The following is a 16,155-nucleotide window of genomic DNA, read 5'->3' as shown; positions in this document are numbered from 1 at the left end:
AGTTCCGGGGGAGATTGGCTAGACCCCTGTAGTGGGAGGACACCGGTGGGCTCGTGAGCTGGCCCGGGCAGGGGTGCAGGAGGGGCAGTTCAGCGTGGAGATCGTCACACTTGTGGCTTTTGTGTGATTCTAGCTTATGAGGTCCTTGAGGCTCTGTGAAGAGGGCGGGGAAGACGTGAAATGCAGTCCCCCCACCCGGGCCAGCCTCAGAGCAGTGTGTGGTGCAAGGAAACAATCTGACTAGCGTGGTAGGTTCTGCTCTGGCTCTCCCCTTTTTTTCTAGAAACATGCTTCCCGTCATGAGTGGGGCCGAAGGTCGTTCTGGGCGCTGGAGTCCCAGCTGTGTCCCAGAGGAGGGGGCCACCTGGTCACGTGAGGGGTGAGAGCGGTGGCCTCGGCCGGCTGCTTACCCCGCGTGAGCCACCTTTCCTCACAGGTGCCCTTCCTTGCCTTCTGTTTTCCTGTGACGTCAGGGCCTCTTAGAGTGGAAGAGTCCCTGGAGACTCGAGGAGGTGCGTAAGGGTGACATCATCCCCATCCTTGTGAGTCTTGTCTGAGAGCCTGGTGTTTTCAGCCTTTCATGGTGTTGTGAACCCCCCCCCCCCAAATTACAGGGTGGCTCCATTACAAAAGTTGTTTATTTCAGTGGAAAATTACAACTCTGCCCTTCTTGTTGGAAGTGGTCTGAGCAGAATGGTCAGAATATCCCTAGACCCCGGAAACAAGGAACTGGTAGGAAGCCCAAGGGTAGTGCTGTGGATGGGCAGGAGAAAAGCCTGGCAGACGGGGGGAATTAGTCTGGTGGGGCTGGAAGTTCTGGGAAAATAGCTCACAGGTGATTTATGTGTCCCTGGAGGAGTTTCAGCTTATGGCCTGTTGTAGATTTCAGGTTCTGATGGGAGCGGTGAGGTTGGAAGAGTTGGCGTTGCTGGTGTTTAGTGAATTGATGATATTGGCATATATTTGAATGGGAGCGCTCAGCCGAAGTTCAGGCTTGACCCAGCTCATGGCCAAATAGTTCTAGAGAGAATAGATAAGAGTTCGCCTGAAGTAGCAACCTGAGGGCTCTCTCTTGGGTCATCCCGAGAGCAGCTATGCCTTTTCCCCTGTCTCCAAGGTTGTCACTCACCGGAGCTGAATAGATAAAGTTGAACAGCAGAAGCCCTATAAGCAGGATGATTGAGATGGCTATGATTTTGAAGCGGTAGCGTTTCCAGAAAACATGGATGAACCTTGTAACGGGTGACCGAAACCACATGAGCAAGGTATGGGTGCGTCTGTCCAGGAGCAGAGATGGCAGAGAATGGAGGGCAGAGGGAAACTTCAGGTCAAGCAATCCAGAGCAAAGGTCTTTCATTTTAAAAAAGCAACTTCTGCTTCTGCCCTCCCCCGTCCCCAGCTGTTCTCCCCGATTGAGCCGGAGTGGGGAGGTGGGGGGCGGTAATTATCCCTCTTTACTTGTCAGCCTCCTTCCCTGGTCACCATCCCATACAGACTGCTAGGCCCCGCAGCTCAGCTTTGTGAACGAGGAAGAGGCTTGGTGCCTTTGCCCTGCAGGACCCTTACAGGGGAGGATGGAGTGTAGGGTATTGGTTGGGTTCCGACTGGCCTCTTCCTGCTGCCTTGATTAAGGCTTCCTTCTCTGTCAAAATCTCCAGGGTCATCTTCACTTTACCCTAGAAACACCATGGGTGGTGGGAGCTGAGCTCAGACGGCAGGAGCAAGGATAGTTTTAAAAGCCTCTTCCCAGGGTCCAGAAAGGGAAAGGGATTTAGCTCAGGCCCCCAGGGTCTGTCAGAGCCAAGTTACGCGGCACAGTAGTCAGCCCTGTCCTAGGCAATAGGCACCTTCCCCAGCGCCTACCGACAAGCGCCATTTGCCGCCATCGAGGACCTGGCAAGGCCACCAGCCGCTTACAGTCTTCATCTTAAAGAGGGAGCAGTGCTTGTACTGGAGGAAGTGAGGCCGCTTGGGGTCAGCATCCATCATCCTGATGGAGCATAGCTTGGCATGCCGGGCCGGGAGGGGCATGTCAGACAAATCCAGCTCCAGGACCCCTGAGCCCAGAGAAATGCCGTCAGCAAAAAGGAGCTCCCTGTCCTGTGGTCACGGGCCCTGTGCCAGGATCTCACCCAGGAAGTCATCCGCGGAGATGATGTTATTGTCCCAGATCTGGATGATGAGCCGGGCTGGGAACTTCATCACCGTGGGGTCCAGGCTCCATATGTAGTCCTGGAGGATGGCAGGAGAGCGTATTTCCGGCCTGTCTCCTCTGAGAGTTCCTTTGGCCACTTAGCAGCCCATCACCCAGCAGTGATGGACCATTGAGGAGGAGGAGAAAGTGGGGGAGGGGGAGCGGGGAGTGGTTCCACCCAAGGCCACATTCCAAGTGTCTTGGTGCAGCTCGCAGGCTCTGAGGGGAGAGGTAGGAGTGCATCCCGCTCCTGGGCCTGTTACCTTCTGACTCAAGACGCACGCTTGCTCTGCTGCCAGGTAGTCCAAGGTGAAGATGAACCGCCAATTGAAGATGCCCTCCCCCGTCAGGGAGTGGTAGTGGACATCTGTCTTCTGCATGTCCTTCTCCAGCCCGAATAACCACCTGGGGCCAAAGTCCACTCACCTGGGGTTCACTCGGATTGTCCCCACCCCTAGCTGGAGCCCTGGGAGGAGGGCTGCCCAGTAGACGCCAGGCACGGGTGGAAATGGAGAGACAGAACTGGGCAAGTCTGAGGGCACTCTGACGGAGCCCCGCTCCTCTCCCTCACCCTTTGACATAGATGTCGCTCATCCTCTCGGTACTTAAACTGTTTTCCTTCAGGTCCATGTGGGCAGTTTTCCAGATAATGCAGCGCAGCTCATACCTGTAGCCACTGTTCTCTGAGGCTTTGCTGAGGAATAGCTCCCCAGCTGCAACCTCGGTGAGGGAAGAGAGGCCTGGGAGGCTGCCCTCCGTGCCCACCCAAGTCGTGCTGCGTTTGGGGGACCACAGGGAAAGGAGGCTCCCCAGTTTCCCAACAGAGGAAAAGAATCACCGTGACTCAGTGTTGGAGCCCACTGGTGCTCCGCACGCTGGGAAGGCCACACCGAGTGGTGCAGTTGCTCGGGAGATGGGTGTCACTCACCTCCTAGGCTTTCTGGGCCCAATGTTGAATGGGGGGCCAGGGGGACCAAGCTTCTTGGGGAAGATGTCCACCCACATTTGCACCTTTCCCTAGAGTGGAGATGGATTCGCTGGCTGGGGTTGGCCAGCCCCCGTTCTCCGCATCCTGGTCTGGGGGGGGCCCTGTCTCAGCTTCTAGGTCTGCTGAGGCTGTGTTTCCAACACCGAGTGGTGGGGTATCGAGGCATCTGGGAGGTGGGATGGACTTCAGACCGGAAGTCAGCACACCGCCCCTCAGCTTCCACTTGTTTCTTTTTTTGGCTGGGAGAATAGTGCCGTAAGGCTGGGAGCATAGGATGGCTACGAGGCTGATGGCTGTGGCGCACGGATGTCAAGTGTAACCGGGGTCTGGAGGGTTGATGCCATTTAACAGGTCCTGCTGGACAGCCTCTCTGGATGGCGCTCCAGAATGGGATTGGGGCTGCAATTATTAGCCACCTTAGTGGCCCTGAGTAAGAGTAAACTAGGTGATCTCCAGGTCATTTTATGTTGTGGAACCACATCCTAAGGATGTCAAGCTATCCACAAAGCACAGGGGTCTAGGAAAGAAGGGTTGAAGCTGGTGAGAAAAGGGGAGACAAAAGAGTTAAGAGGGTAGGACTACCAACAGTGGAAGACAGATTCCTTTAAACCATGTGACCTAGGTTTATTCTTTTGAAATTGGCTCCATTTAATGAGAAAACAGGTTTAATGAGGATGGTTTTAAAAAGTGCTCAGTAGAGAACTTTGTATCTAGAATGTGCTATCAGCTTGAGAGATTTGGAGAATGAGGTGAGCCATTCTGGTGGCTGGAGGGTAGGGGATAATTAGGGTGCCTGTGGGGATTTTTATTCCTCCTGTTAGGGGTTCCTTGCCATGGAGAAAACACAGCCTGCACTTAACAGCCAAGCCGGGGCTGTGATGCCTGCACTCTGACCCCAGGTGCTGCCTCCTTAACCCTCCCTCAGGAGAGACTAAGGCAGTGCTGGCACCGGCGGGGAAGGCCCCGAAACACTTCCACAGCTGACACGGGGCCTCGGTTTCTTGTTGGTGATTTTCCAGCTCTGAACTTCTCCATTCTAAGAGACACCACTGCGACTTCTTGCTTATTAACATGCACAGAACGTGCTTGTCTTCTTTTCACGTACATCTGTGGGTGCCCGGCCTCTCCTTCCCCTCTTGTCCTGGATGGGTGGGCTTCCCCACCTCCTGATCCAGCCCCTCCAGTCTCATACCTGGTCGATGCCCGGCTGGCTGTCGCTGTACAGCGTGCGGGTCTCCACGTGCTCAGGTACCAGTCCCTGGGTGTGCAGGAGGTACAGCGCAAGGCGTTCTTTCTTAGATCCCAGAAAGCGAGCAGTAGGGGGCTTCAGCTCTAGATTGGAGGGGGATGGAAGGAGGGGATCACGAGGTCATTAGCCTTCCCGTCTCCCACGTAGGCCCCTTCTCCACCCTCAGCCTGGGCAGTGGACTTGGTTATCCGTTACAGGCGAGAAGGGGAGGCGGGCAGCTCCTCCATCCTGTAGCCCCACTTGTCGCAGAGGCCCAGCTCTGTGCTTTCTGGCAGTGTGCTGTGCTTCTCACCAAAGCTTTGCAGTCTGAATTTTTTCCCATTGTAAAACACAGAGTCATCCTCAGGGCTGAACAGAGGCGGAGGCAGTCCTTTCTGCCTGGCATGGTGTTCCAAGAGCAGGCTTGGGGGCATCTGATCCCGCCACCTAAAGGGCCCTGACCTGTGGGGAAAAGGTGGGGAGATCTGAGTCCTGGAGAAGCCTCTGCTTCGAGCTGCAGGCTGACCAGTGCTGGGAGCAGGGGTGCAGACAGGTGCGGGCCCTGGTTCCCCAGCCTGGGATGCAGGCGTCTTCGAGGGGAGCCGTGGGCTTACTCTTCCACCACCACCCCCCCCACCTCGTGCTCCCTTGCCTTGGTTCAGGTCCACGCTTACTGGCAGTAGGATTTGGAGAGCCCACAACGAGCTCCAAAGCCAGACAGGAGTCGGTTTTCAAGGTCAATGACTGTGGTTCCAATCTTATCATCGGGTGAAAATAGGTCAAAGTCATACAGCTGGATCTCTAGGTCCTTCTCCAGGGGGATGGTGCAGCTCATTTCAAACATCCTTGGGTGAGGGTGTTGGAGACACAGAGACCGAGGACCATGTTATCTACACAGCTCCCTCTCCAGCATCCCAACCACACGTGCCCGTGCTCTACCCCCTGTTTGGCCCTGGTGAATTTGGAGAGCAGAGCCTGGGATGGCTCTTGTCCGCCAATAGCCGTCCCTCAGTCGTGGCTGGGAGTAACTTTGGACAGGCCTGGGGTGTGGGACTCTGAGCTCCCTTCCCAGGCAGAGTGGTTGAGGGGGGAGGGGAGAGCTGGGCTGCCCATCAATGCATCTTCTGTCTGTTGGACACTGTGCTAGGAACGTGGAGGCTAGAAAGGAACGTGAGAGTTCTCTGCCTTCTAGAACTGCTCCCGGCACAGGGAGCGGGGACGTGGGGTCGGGTGCGTTGGGGCATCTCACACGCCAAAGATGGGGTCCAGAGTGTTGGGCTGGTACTTGTCCCGGTTGCCAAGCTTTGTCTTTCCCAGTTTCAGGATCACATAAGGGTCACACTGGGGTTCAGATAGACGTGAGAGAAGGACGGGAAATGCAGAGTCAGCCCAGGTTGGTCAGGGAGGGCGGGAGTGGGGCAGAAAGGAGCCCCTTGTACCAGATGGGGCCTGTGGGAAGTTGGCAGTCTGGGTGTCAGCCTGAGGGAGCTCCGGGATGCTGGGGTGTAGGGTGAGGTGAGGGGGGTGCCCGGGCTGGGGGCTGCTCGTTACCAGGCCGTTGGTGTCTTGGGGCTGCAGGTTGGCTGCTCGCACCACGTACACCCGCACCAAGCACTGCTGAGGGAAGTCCTCTTTCTTAGGCCAAGGCAGGAACTGGCGAGGGGGCTTGGGGGTGTCTGGATTCTCAGGAAAGGGGTAGACACGGAATTGGCCCTGTGTGTGTGTTGGGGAGGGAAGGTATTGGCCTCTGGCCTGGCTCTGTAGAGCCCTCCAGGAGGTACCCCTGGTCTGTGTTGAGGGTGGCAGGGATGAAACCCGTGAGGACGGGTAGGGGCATGTGCCGCAGAGATGCTCTACGGGGACCACGGTGGTGTTTTCCGCTGAAGGGAGGTCTCGTTCCACCCCCACCCATCCCTTGGGGTCCGCACTTGTTTTCAAAGGCTCTAGGGCCTCCGAGAGCAGCACAGGCCCGAGCTGGGACTGAGAAGCCCTCGCCCTTCCTGAGTTGGGGGAGGCCACCCTGAGTCCCTGCAGAGGTCAGTCTCTGCCCCCCACTCCCAAGACTGTCAAGCCCTCCATGCCCCATCCTCATGCCGAGCGTATAGAACCAGCGCTCCTGTCAGAGTCTTCCCTGGACAGAAGGGGCACGAGGTGACAGGTGCAGCTAGGCAGGGCTGGGACACGCACCTTGAACTCCCCTACCACAGGGCTGTCCAGCTTGGGCCTTTCTTGGTAGAGTCTGAAGGTCTGGCAGAAGTCCTGCAGGCCCTGGAAGGCTGGCACGGCCTCCAGCTCGCAGTCGTATACCTGTGGGAGGGCGTGTGGGACCCGGCTGGCGGGGGGAGCTGGCCAGGGCTTGAGGGGACCATTCCTAGGATCGGGGTTGAGGGGCCACCCAGGTCTCGCCCCAGAGCATCTGCCCCGGGGTCAGCAGAGCTGCTGCTGGTGGGCAGCCCTGGTTCCTGAAAGGGTGTGGCCTGTGGCGGCGCGGCCAGGAGTCTCGTGAAAGGAAGCCACCCCCCGACTTGGTGGTTCCCCAAGGACTCGGGGCTGGGTTTGTTGGCCTCTCCCCGCAGATTTTCTCCATCCTTCATCAGTCTCCCGTCGTAGGGGCCTGCAAACCTTCAGGGTGTGATACTCTTTGTACTTGTACTTTAGGGACAGGGGAGCATCTCCTGTGGCCCAGAACAGCTTGCTCCACCAGTCCACTTCCTGGTCGTGTTCATCCTGGCAGTGAGGAGGAGGGGCATTTTGGCCCTCGGGGAGAAGGCACCGTGGCCTTCCTCTGCCCGGAGTCATGCTGCCCCACCTCCCTGAGCTGCCTGGACTTGTTCCTTATTCCCCGGGGCTGAGCCTACGTCACCTCAGCGTTGCTGGACTTGAACCAGAACTTTTCATAAAGGTAACCTAGGAGCTGAAAAATGATGGCGGTGAGCTAGGCAAGGCCTGGCCGCCCGGTCCGCCCACCGCCTCTGACTTCCGAGCTCAGAAGGGGTTCGAGGCCACGGCTTCCTGCCCTGGCTCCCTTGCCCTTCACAGAGGCTTTTTAATTCAGGGATCCTCAGACATAGGACTGGGGCTGAGAAGGAGGGTCAGGTTAGTTCTCGGTTCTCATTGCCCACAGCTCCACACTTAACTCTGGAAAGGCTCAGACGTTCAGAGCCTCAGGCCCCACCCCAGGCCTCCTGAAGCTGAGTCTGCTTTTGCTCCAGATGCCAAAGGATTCCTGTGCTTTCGAGGTTGACAGGTGCTGCTCTAGAGCAGCAGTTCTGAACTTTGGAAACACTGGAATCACCTGGGGCGGGGGTGGGGCGTAGGTGGTTTGGGCTTGAATAAAATAATTGCTGCTTCTGGTTCCTACCCCCAGCAACTGGTCAGAAACCATTTTGGGGGGGGTCGGGCTGTGCAGCACGTGGGGTCTTAGCTCCCCGGCCAGGGATCGAACCCATCCCCCCTGCAGTGGAAGCGCGGAGTCCTAACTACTGGACTGCCAGGGAAGTCCCTCAGGATTTTTAAAACTCTCGGGCATTTCTAATGTGCAGTCCAGGTTGAGATCACTGCTTTCGAGTTCCCGTGAACAAGTAGGCCTCGCGCTGGGGGCGCGGATATCGGAACTCTGTTTAATCTGTACCCTCCTCAGACACAAGGGCTGTTTCCTCTAAATGGCATGGGGCCTCCAGCCCTTTACTCACCTCCTGGTACTTCTTCACGGACAGCACTGCGTGGAGAAAGCGCAGTCATGAGTCTCAGGAGAAGGGAGGAGTGGGGGGGGAGGGGAGGGCCACCAACCCAGCAGGACAGCCAGGGCCTTGGCCACTCCCAGTGCCAGCGTGTTGGTGAGGTCTGGGGAGGGGCAAGGAGAAAGGGCCGTACTTGGAGGCCGTGGGGGCATGTAGTCCTGAGCCCACGGGTCACAGAAGTAGGGCTGTAGGGAGTCAACGTTGGCCTGACCCACCACGGTCTCCTGGCCGAAGTCCTGGTTGTCCACCACCTTCAGCACCAGGGGCAGCGCGAAGGCCTCATCCGTAGGCATGTACTGCAGCCCCAGGGAGAGGCCAGGGCGTGAGGCTTCCCACGAGCGGGGGCTGCCCCAGCCCTGGCCCAAGGCCTTCTCACCAGTGTGAGGAAGAGGGTTGACTGGGTGAAGTTGGGATTGGTCTGGAAGTCCCTGATGGGCTCTGTCTGCACGGACTCTTCCCAGCATTCCACCAGGAGCCGGGGCGAACGCACCTGCTTCATGTTCCGAAGGCCCCAGACCAGCATCTGCCGGAACAGAGAGGGAGGGTGGGGGGAGGGGCAGGCGGCCCCTCTGATGGGGTCCTGGCCTGGGAGCAGTGGGGCCCCAGGGGGCCTGCAGGGCCAGGGCACGAGGCTGGGTGAAGGCAGAGTCCGAAGGCCCACCCAGTCCTCCTGTCCTGTGAGGGGTGAGTCCTCCAGGCCTGGGCGCTGTCGTCGCTCCTCCACGAGGGAGGTGCCCATTAGGTATTGCCCTTCCTCCCCCGCTGCCCATCTGGCCTCTAATCATCTCTCTCAGGGGTTACCTCCCGCTGCCGGCTGCCCCCCAGGCCCGCAGCAGCTGGAGTGCCCCGGGGTTCTTGGGCACCTCGGTGCCGTCCAGCTCGTGGCTGACCTGGATCCCACAGAACTCCATGGCCAGTCAGCGAGCCAGCACCCTGGGGTCTCACTCTCAACGGACAAACACTGGGTACCCCAGGAGCTGTCCACACCCTACTCATTGAGCCGCCTCAGGGCCAGAGTGGAAACCAGCCAGGCGGTCTGATCTTGGCTCCAGTGAGGGGAGGACCTGACCATCTTCCGCTCTTTGCCGCAGGGCGCGTAGGTTCTGACCTGGGCGCCTCCATGCTACTTTCAGAAGACGTGAGAAACATCCTGGCATTTGGAGTCAGGCAGGGCCGGGCCTAAACCCTGGCGCTGCCACTGAGCCCCTGTGTCACTGTGCGTGGATGTGTTGTCTCTCAGAGCCTGAATTTCCGTCTCTGGAAGGTCGTCCCTACTTTTTGCACAGGGGCCTCATGAGGCTTACATCTGTAGGTAATGGTTGCTAAAGCCCTTTGTCTACGACCCACTGCAGAGGTTTGCATGAAAAGACTTTTAAATGTTCTATCAGAACTTCATTTCTCTCCTGTCTCCCTCCATCTCTCACATGGTATCTTCTCGGGGTCCAAGCTTTGGAGCAGGTAGGCAGGAGGCCCAAGGGGGTCAGCAGAGAGCGCACCGTGGTGCTCGGCTGCTCTGGGGGTGGCTTGCGCCCTGCCCACCCGCCCTGCTCCACGTGTCGTCACCTCAATAGCCATTTTCCTTAGCGTGGGCTGGATGCTCTTGGGGAGGATGTAGATCCCACTCTTCCAGGGAACACTTAAGAGTGGCAGCTGCTGTCTGAGACTCTGAAGGGATGAGGTTGGAGAGCAGGGAGCCTGAGGCCCTGTTGGGCTGGTCCTACTGTCCCCCGCCCCGCCACACACGCAAGCAGGACCCTAAGAGGCTCAACTGCGGCGGCCCCGGAGCCCTATGGGCAGAAGCTGGCAGGGGAGTTAGGGAGAGATTGGGCAGGCCGGCACCTCCCAGCCCAGTGTTCTGGTTCCCGGGCCCCAGGACTTCGCTGAGGGGCTGCGGTTGGGGGCCGCTGGCTGTGGGGACATGTGGCAGGGGAGTGGGGCAGGGTGAGGGCGCTGGGCACCACACTCCCAGCCGGGCCCTCTCTCCCAGCACCTCAGTCTCGAGGATCAGCTCACAGGACGCCAAGATCTCGCCCTCTTCCTCCTCCAACCCTTTTACAAGGGGGTGCCACCTCATGGGGGGCAGGATCCGTTTTTGGACATCCAGCCAGACCACCGGTGACCACATGCTCCGTCCCCACAAGCTCTCATTGCCCTGGAGGGAAGGGGAAGTTCACAAAACATGGAGGCCAGGCTGGCAGGGGTCTGGCTCCTCCTGGGATTCTGACAACTCTAGGATCAATGCGATGTGCTCTGCGAATCAGGTCCCGCTGGAGCACTTTCCGAATATTCTCCTCTAAAATAAAAGCTCCTGGGCTTCCCTGCTGGAGCAGTGGTTGAGAGTCCGCCTGCCGATGCAGGGGACACGGGTTCGTGCCCCGGTCCGGGAGGATCCCACGTGCCGCGGAGGGGCTGGGCCCGTGAGCCATGACCGCTGAGCCTGCACGTCCGGAGCCTGTGCTCTGCAATGGGAGAGGCCACAACAGTGAGAGGCCCATGTACCGCAAAAAAATCAAATAAAATAAAAGCTCCTCACGGAATTCCCTGGCGGTTCAGTGGTTAGGACTCCGCGCTTCCACTGCAGTGGGCACAGGTTCAATCCCTGGTCTGGGAACTAAGATCCAGCATGCCGCATGGCACGGCCAAAAAAATACATTAAAAACTTCTCAGAGCTCTGCCCAGCCCAGCCCACCTTACCTGGGGGTCCCGCTGCCACAGTTCCAACACCACGAATGGCGGGCTCTCTTTGGTGTCCTGGGGGTTCTCGTACAGGAGGAGGTGCTGGAAGATGAGCGTCTGGGCCCACGTAGGGGCTGCAGAGCTCTTCAGGGTTTGGGTACACTGGCTGTGGTTCAAGAAGACCAACCGAATGAAGGGCGCTGTGGGTGGAAGGAGAGCCGTGCCTTCGAGCTGCCGAGTGAGGCTCTCCCCTCTTCTGGCTGCTGCCGCCACCGGACTGGGTACCCGGGGAGGCTCAGGCCAGACAGCCACAGCCACTCCAGCTCCCCAGAAGGCCACCTCAGAGTAAGCCACAGAGCACATGGGCTTATAGCTAGAGGCCCCTTATACCATCATGGTTGGGGCCTAGCCGTCACAGATGCGGAGGGCCCGGCGGCTCCTCTGGAGGGGTTCTGGGGGCCAGGCTACACGTGGCTGCCCTCACACAGCCTCAGCAAGTGGCCTTGGCATCAAGGAACATCACACGACCCTCTCGACGAGGGTGCTGATGCCCAGTGGACACAGCTCCCAGCAGACATCCACTGCCCCGGCTCAGACCCTTGTCCAACAGTCTGGCTCCCAACAAACAGGGCCACTGCCAGCCCAAGGCAGGAGCACGTGACTCACCTGAAACCTCCCATGGGGCCTCCACACAGGGCTAGAAATTGCCACCCCTCCTCCCCACCCCTCATCTTCTGTCCAGCACAAGGAACAAGTGGTTCCCAAGCATGTCATCCTCTCTCTCGCCTTTGTGTCTCATCCTCCCTCTTCCTTGTCAAGGCCCAGCAAACTCCTCCTTCCTCTTCAAGGCTCAGCTAAGTGGCCTCCAGTGGGATGAAGCCTCCCTGTCTTGATTCCACAGTGTTGGGGACACACCACAAGAGCGGTCCCACCTTGTATTCCTTGTTCTTGTGTCTCTTCCCCAAACCAGGGCCATGAGCTGCTGGGGGCAGGGGTCTGCATGTGTGTCACCCCCTCCTCGCCACATCCTTTATACTGCTGGGTGGCCACATGGAGGGGCTGGGGGAGAAGAGGTGCCCACGCCTACCCTGGAATGTCTGGATGTGGTTAGACATCAGGTTCCGGGCCTGGTAGATGTAGCAGAAGAGCTGGTAGTAGTGGGGCTCTGGGTAAGAGAGGAGCTGTGTCCGCCACCCGTCCCCAGGATCCCCACCCCATGCCCCCTGCTCCCTGCCCTCCGGTGCTGGGTGTCTCCGGGGCCACCCAAGCCGACTCTCAATTGAATGCTCACTGTTGAAGATGCAGTAGATGAAGGGCAGGTTGGGTGGCTGGGTGATCTCTGGGGGAGCCCTCCAGGAGCTCCTGATTCTGTCCAGTCTCCGTGTCGACGACACCACGTCCGCTTCCCTCTTAGCTTGCTGTTTCATATCTAGACTCTGTGCCCAGGACAGACTCCCTGAGGCTCATAGGTGCCTTTCCTGCCTCCCCCAGCCCAGGCCCAGGTCACCCTTCTCCCCATCCAAAGCCTGAGGATGTGGTTCCGGGGCCCAGGTCCCCCCACCTGCAGTGGTCAGTGCATCTGGCCACACGGGGCGTCTCCGTCTGCCTGGCGCACCAGGGGGCCCTGGCTCCGGAGGTGGGGTTGCAGGGAAGAGACACCTAGCCCACTGGGGCTTTACCAAGGATCCCTCCAGGAGGAATATGGATGCAATGCCCTTGACCTTGTTGGGGGCCAGCCTGCGGTGCCAGCGGCGGCGACGGAACTGGCTCTGGGGCTGAGGGTTCAGGTGGAACTTGGAACCGAAGACGCCGTACTCCCAGCCTTCCTCGTCCTCAGCCAGGCTGGGGTGGTGCTGCGGGGGGAGCAGAGTCACCCTCTCACCTGGCCAAGGGTGGGTCCCATCCATGGTCCCGCCAGGTCCCTGACCAGGCGGCCCCTCACCAGCTGCAGGAAGGACAGGGTCTCCTGCTCGTGGCTCAGCCTCCCGTGGTCCCGGTAGCGCACGCGCGCCCAGCGCCGGCGGCGGCAGGAGTAGTAGGTCTTCTCCACCGAGTTCCAGACCTGGGGCAGCCCCGAGGGCGGGATGCCCACTCCGTACTCCCAGCCTGAGGGACCAGGATACAGCCCGTGGGTGCCCAGGGGCCCACAGGCTCGGGGGCTCGGACAGGCCTGAGAGATAAGCCCTGGAAGGGCAGGCCGAGGGGGCAGTGCTGTCCCTCACGTCCGGGTCTCTCCGGCCACAAAGGAAGGTGTGGTCACACTGCGTCACTGGTGGCCTGGGCTCAACTGCCCATCTTACAGACAAGGAAGGTGAGGCTCACAGGCGTCCTGGGACCCGCACAAGGTCACACAGCCCGTAAGTAGCAGAGGCTGCATCTTGAGCCCAGGTCTTCCGACTCCCAGCCCACCGCCCCTTCCCTGGAGCCACCTGGGGTGAACCAGGCTCTGGACGCGACCCCAGTTCACATGCTCGGGAGGCGCTTAGCACCTGCCCTGTCTCAAAGCTGGGGCCCACGTCTGTGGCAAGGGTGGAGGCCCTGCTCTCCGGAGACTGAGGCCCCCCAGGAACGCAGGCCTACCCCACCCGACAGCCTGGCTACTTTCAGTTCCAGGCCCTGCCGCCCTTAGCCGCCGCCCAGAGGACTGACCTTCACTGTCCACCGCGTGGTTCAGCTCCACAGCCCAGTTCTTCTTCACGTGCCAGCCTTGGGGACACTTCACATTCTCCCGGGCCTCCACGGGTTCTCCGTTCTGTGGGTGCACAGAGAGGGTGGGCCAAGGGCCGTGTTGCTCGCCTACTGCAGCCATCGTGGCCTCCAGCCTCCTGGGGCTCCTTAAATTTAAGTTCGTGAAAAATGAAACAAAATTCGGGAATTCCCCTGTGGTCTAGTGGTTAGGGCTCCGCGCTTCCACGGCTGGAGGCCCAGGTTCGATCCCTGGTTGGGGAACTAAGATCCCACGTGCCGCGCGGTGCAGCCAGAAAAAAAGAAACAAAATTCAAAGTTCAGTTCCTTACTGAACTTTGAATTCTGGGTAAAAGCGCCACCTTCGAAAGGGGGAAGGAAAGGTGCCCACTCTGTCGTCCTTCCAGTCCCATTTAGGGCACCTCTCCCCACCACCTTGGGATACAAACCCCATCAGCGCTCACCCAAGGTCACACCAGGGAGCAGGGCTCAGTTGGTAACGCCTGATCCAGTGCTCTTTCCACTCAGACACCCCAGCTTCCAAGGTGCCCCCCTGGTTGAATCGCTGGCCCCCCCGCGCCCCCTGCTCACCACGTCTGTGTTGGGGATGGCGGCAGGCCCCCAGGCCCCCGTGGCGTCTCGGCACTGGTTCTCGTACACCTCCTCCAGCACCTGGCTCTTGTTGATGTCTGTGTCCAGGAGGAGCCTGGGGGCAGTGAGACCCCAAGTTCCCAGCATATCTCCCTGAGCTTACAGGCCCCTGGGGTCCTCCTCTGTTGGCTGAGCACTGCCATGCCTGGCAGCCCCACCTGCTCTGGGCAAGGCTGGGCAGCGGGGCCTGGCATGCAAGGTAGGGTGGCGGGCAGGTCCCCCTGTCCTATGCACCCCAGCCCCCGGAACCAGGCTGCAGTGGCTGTGTGCCCGCCTCTCTGGGCTGCTGCCTACTGGCCCTCCTGGGTAAGAAGCGGCGTCAGCTCCACTGCTGCCTGTCCAGGGGCTCACAGGCTCCGGGTCCCACATCCCAGCCTTACCTCCGCTGAGGTTCCACTGTCCATGGCCCCTGCCAGTGCCATCCATGGGGCTCCTTGAAATCTTCCTTGGGGAGGGCCTTGTGCCCCATGACGTCCGAGAAGCTGGGGCAGTGCTGCAGCCACTGCTGTCCCCACTGGTCCTTATACTTGGCCTCGTTCTCGTACTGGGGGAGGGGAGTCCATCAGTGCCTGCTGCCACCCCCAGCATACCCAGCACTGGCCCTAGGTCCCCCACTCTGGGCTGTAAGCACCTCCCAGAAATGTGGTAGTCAGGCAGAGGGCCATGTGGCACCTGCCCGGGGGCAGGAGCTGCGTTGTCGCTTGTAATGGGACGGCATCGCCCCCGCTGTCAATCAGCACAGGCAGCTGCCACTCGTCAAGTGCTCACTGTGGCTGGGCCCATGCCAAGGGCATTACATGAACTAACCCCTTTCAGCCGCACACTCCCATTTCACAGTTGAGGAGACTGAGGCTCAAAGGTCACCTCTACCCCAGGCGGCTCAGCTCTCGAGGAGTGGAGTGGGGTGGATGCCTGTGTTAGAGCCTGGTGGTGCCTGGGATGTGACCTGTCCACCCCGTGTCACTGCTGACCCTGGGGAACCTGGTCCTGCTCCACCACTGCCCTGTCTTTGCTGCCTCTGGACCTTTCTTCCACATTCCCCTTCTGGGCACGCACTCATCCTAAATCCCTCTCTGTCTCAGCACCTCAAGTTCTACAATCTATCCACAACATGCAACTTAGGAACCATGAAAATGTTTTGACAAAGTAAGTTAAAAAGCCCGAAACTCAAAACTTATTTCTCTTCTGTTCTCAGGACCTTCTCCTGAGCCATGTCCTCCCCTCCTCTGATTACAGAGCGGCCTCTGGCCGGCTGCTCACACACCTCCTGGGTTTACGGTTCTAAGGGAACATGCCTCATTTCCGGCCCCTCTGACTGTCCCAGGCCTCCCCCTCCCCGGCACCACCAGGCTGGCCTGCAGGACCCAGCTGGGGTCGGCAGGGGTCCCGGGCTGTCACGCTGATGATGGACGAGACCCCCTGCAAGCAGTCGGAGCCTGGCTCACCTCACACACCCTGAACGAATTGGGAGAAACTCCCCATAAACCTCCGTCTGGGTGAGAGTGACCAGCCCCAGGGGACCATTCAGCTGCGCTCCTGTCACCGCAGCCTACGGCTTGTCAACAGGGGACCTCTTTAGTTTCTGCCACCTCTCTCGAGCCCCTTTCACGGTTCTCGGATTCTGCCAGTGATGTTCATCTCCACCTTCGGAGCTGGGCTGTTGCCGGGTCACCCTCCCGCTGGGCCCCACCCGGGGCCCCGCTCACCGTCTCCGCGGACACGACCACTTCGCCCTGGCGGAGCAGCTGCAGGTCCTTGCTGTCGGTCACGTTGCCGAGCCACATGCAGACCCGGAGCTGGGCCGGAAGCGTGTCCTTCTTTCCTTCACCCTCTGGGTACTGAGCCGGAGGTAGGTCAGCAACCACGGGGGTGCAGGCCCCCAGGGGCAGGGGTGCGGGTGAGGGAGGGGCACACACACCTGCCCCTTCACCCTGAGCCCTGGGAGCAGGGGCCTCACACTGAGTTGGGTGATGGCCATAACAGAGGCCGGTAC

The 16,155-nt window shown here is 59.6% G+C and overlaps 1 protein-coding gene across 1 annotated transcript in view; it reads right to left on the bottom strand.

Annotated features, from left to right (window-relative positions):
- Positions 1–885: 885 nt before the first annotated feature.
- Positions 886–16,155, bottom strand: part of FER1L5 (fer-1 like family member 5) — a gene marked incomplete at both ends in the record, with an annotated part of 48,227 nt that continues 32,957 nt past the window's right edge. Inside the window, 30 exons of the mRNA XM_082672774.1 lie at positions 886–1,020; positions 1,130–1,277; positions 1,567–1,676; positions 1,864–2,057; positions 2,133–2,232; positions 2,458–2,599; positions 2,766–2,888; positions 3,123–3,211; positions 4,375–4,514; positions 4,724–4,872; positions 5,085–5,255; positions 5,660–5,751; positions 5,962–6,123; positions 6,598–6,717; positions 7,033–7,137; positions 7,274–7,324; positions 8,103–8,128; positions 8,284–8,446; positions 8,527–8,673; positions 9,714–9,815; positions 10,141–10,302; positions 10,845–11,026; positions 11,914–11,991; positions 12,118–12,262; positions 12,506–12,679; positions 12,769–12,932; positions 13,476–13,578; positions 14,103–14,217; positions 14,543–14,706; positions 15,869–16,000. Coding sequence (XP_082528900.1) covers positions 886–1,020; positions 1,130–1,277; positions 1,567–1,676; positions 1,864–2,057; positions 2,133–2,232; positions 2,458–2,599; positions 2,766–2,888; positions 3,123–3,211; positions 4,375–4,514; positions 4,724–4,872; positions 5,085–5,255; positions 5,660–5,751; positions 5,962–6,123; positions 6,598–6,717; positions 7,033–7,137; positions 7,274–7,324; positions 8,103–8,128; positions 8,284–8,446; positions 8,527–8,673; positions 9,714–9,815; positions 10,141–10,302; positions 10,845–11,026; positions 11,914–11,991; positions 12,118–12,262; positions 12,506–12,679; positions 12,769–12,932; positions 13,476–13,578; positions 14,103–14,217; positions 14,543–14,706; positions 15,869–16,000 — 3,888 coding nt within the window. The remainder of the gene's footprint in view (positions 1,021–1,129; positions 1,278–1,566; positions 1,677–1,863; positions 2,058–2,132; positions 2,233–2,457; positions 2,600–2,765; positions 2,889–3,122; positions 3,212–4,374; positions 4,515–4,723; positions 4,873–5,084; positions 5,256–5,659; positions 5,752–5,961; positions 6,124–6,597; positions 6,718–7,032; positions 7,138–7,273; positions 7,325–8,102; positions 8,129–8,283; positions 8,447–8,526; positions 8,674–9,713; positions 9,816–10,140; positions 10,303–10,844; positions 11,027–11,913; positions 11,992–12,117; positions 12,263–12,505; positions 12,680–12,768; positions 12,933–13,475; positions 13,579–14,102; positions 14,218–14,542; positions 14,707–15,868; positions 16,001–16,155) is intronic.

The sequence above is a fragment of the Grampus griseus genome, assembly GCF_964374135.1.
Source record: "Grampus griseus genome assembly, chromosome: 15".
NCBI classification, from domain to species: Eukaryota; Metazoa; Chordata; class Mammalia; order Artiodactyla; family Delphinidae; genus Grampus; species Grampus griseus.
This window is presented reverse-complemented; position numbering and strand designations above follow the sequence as displayed.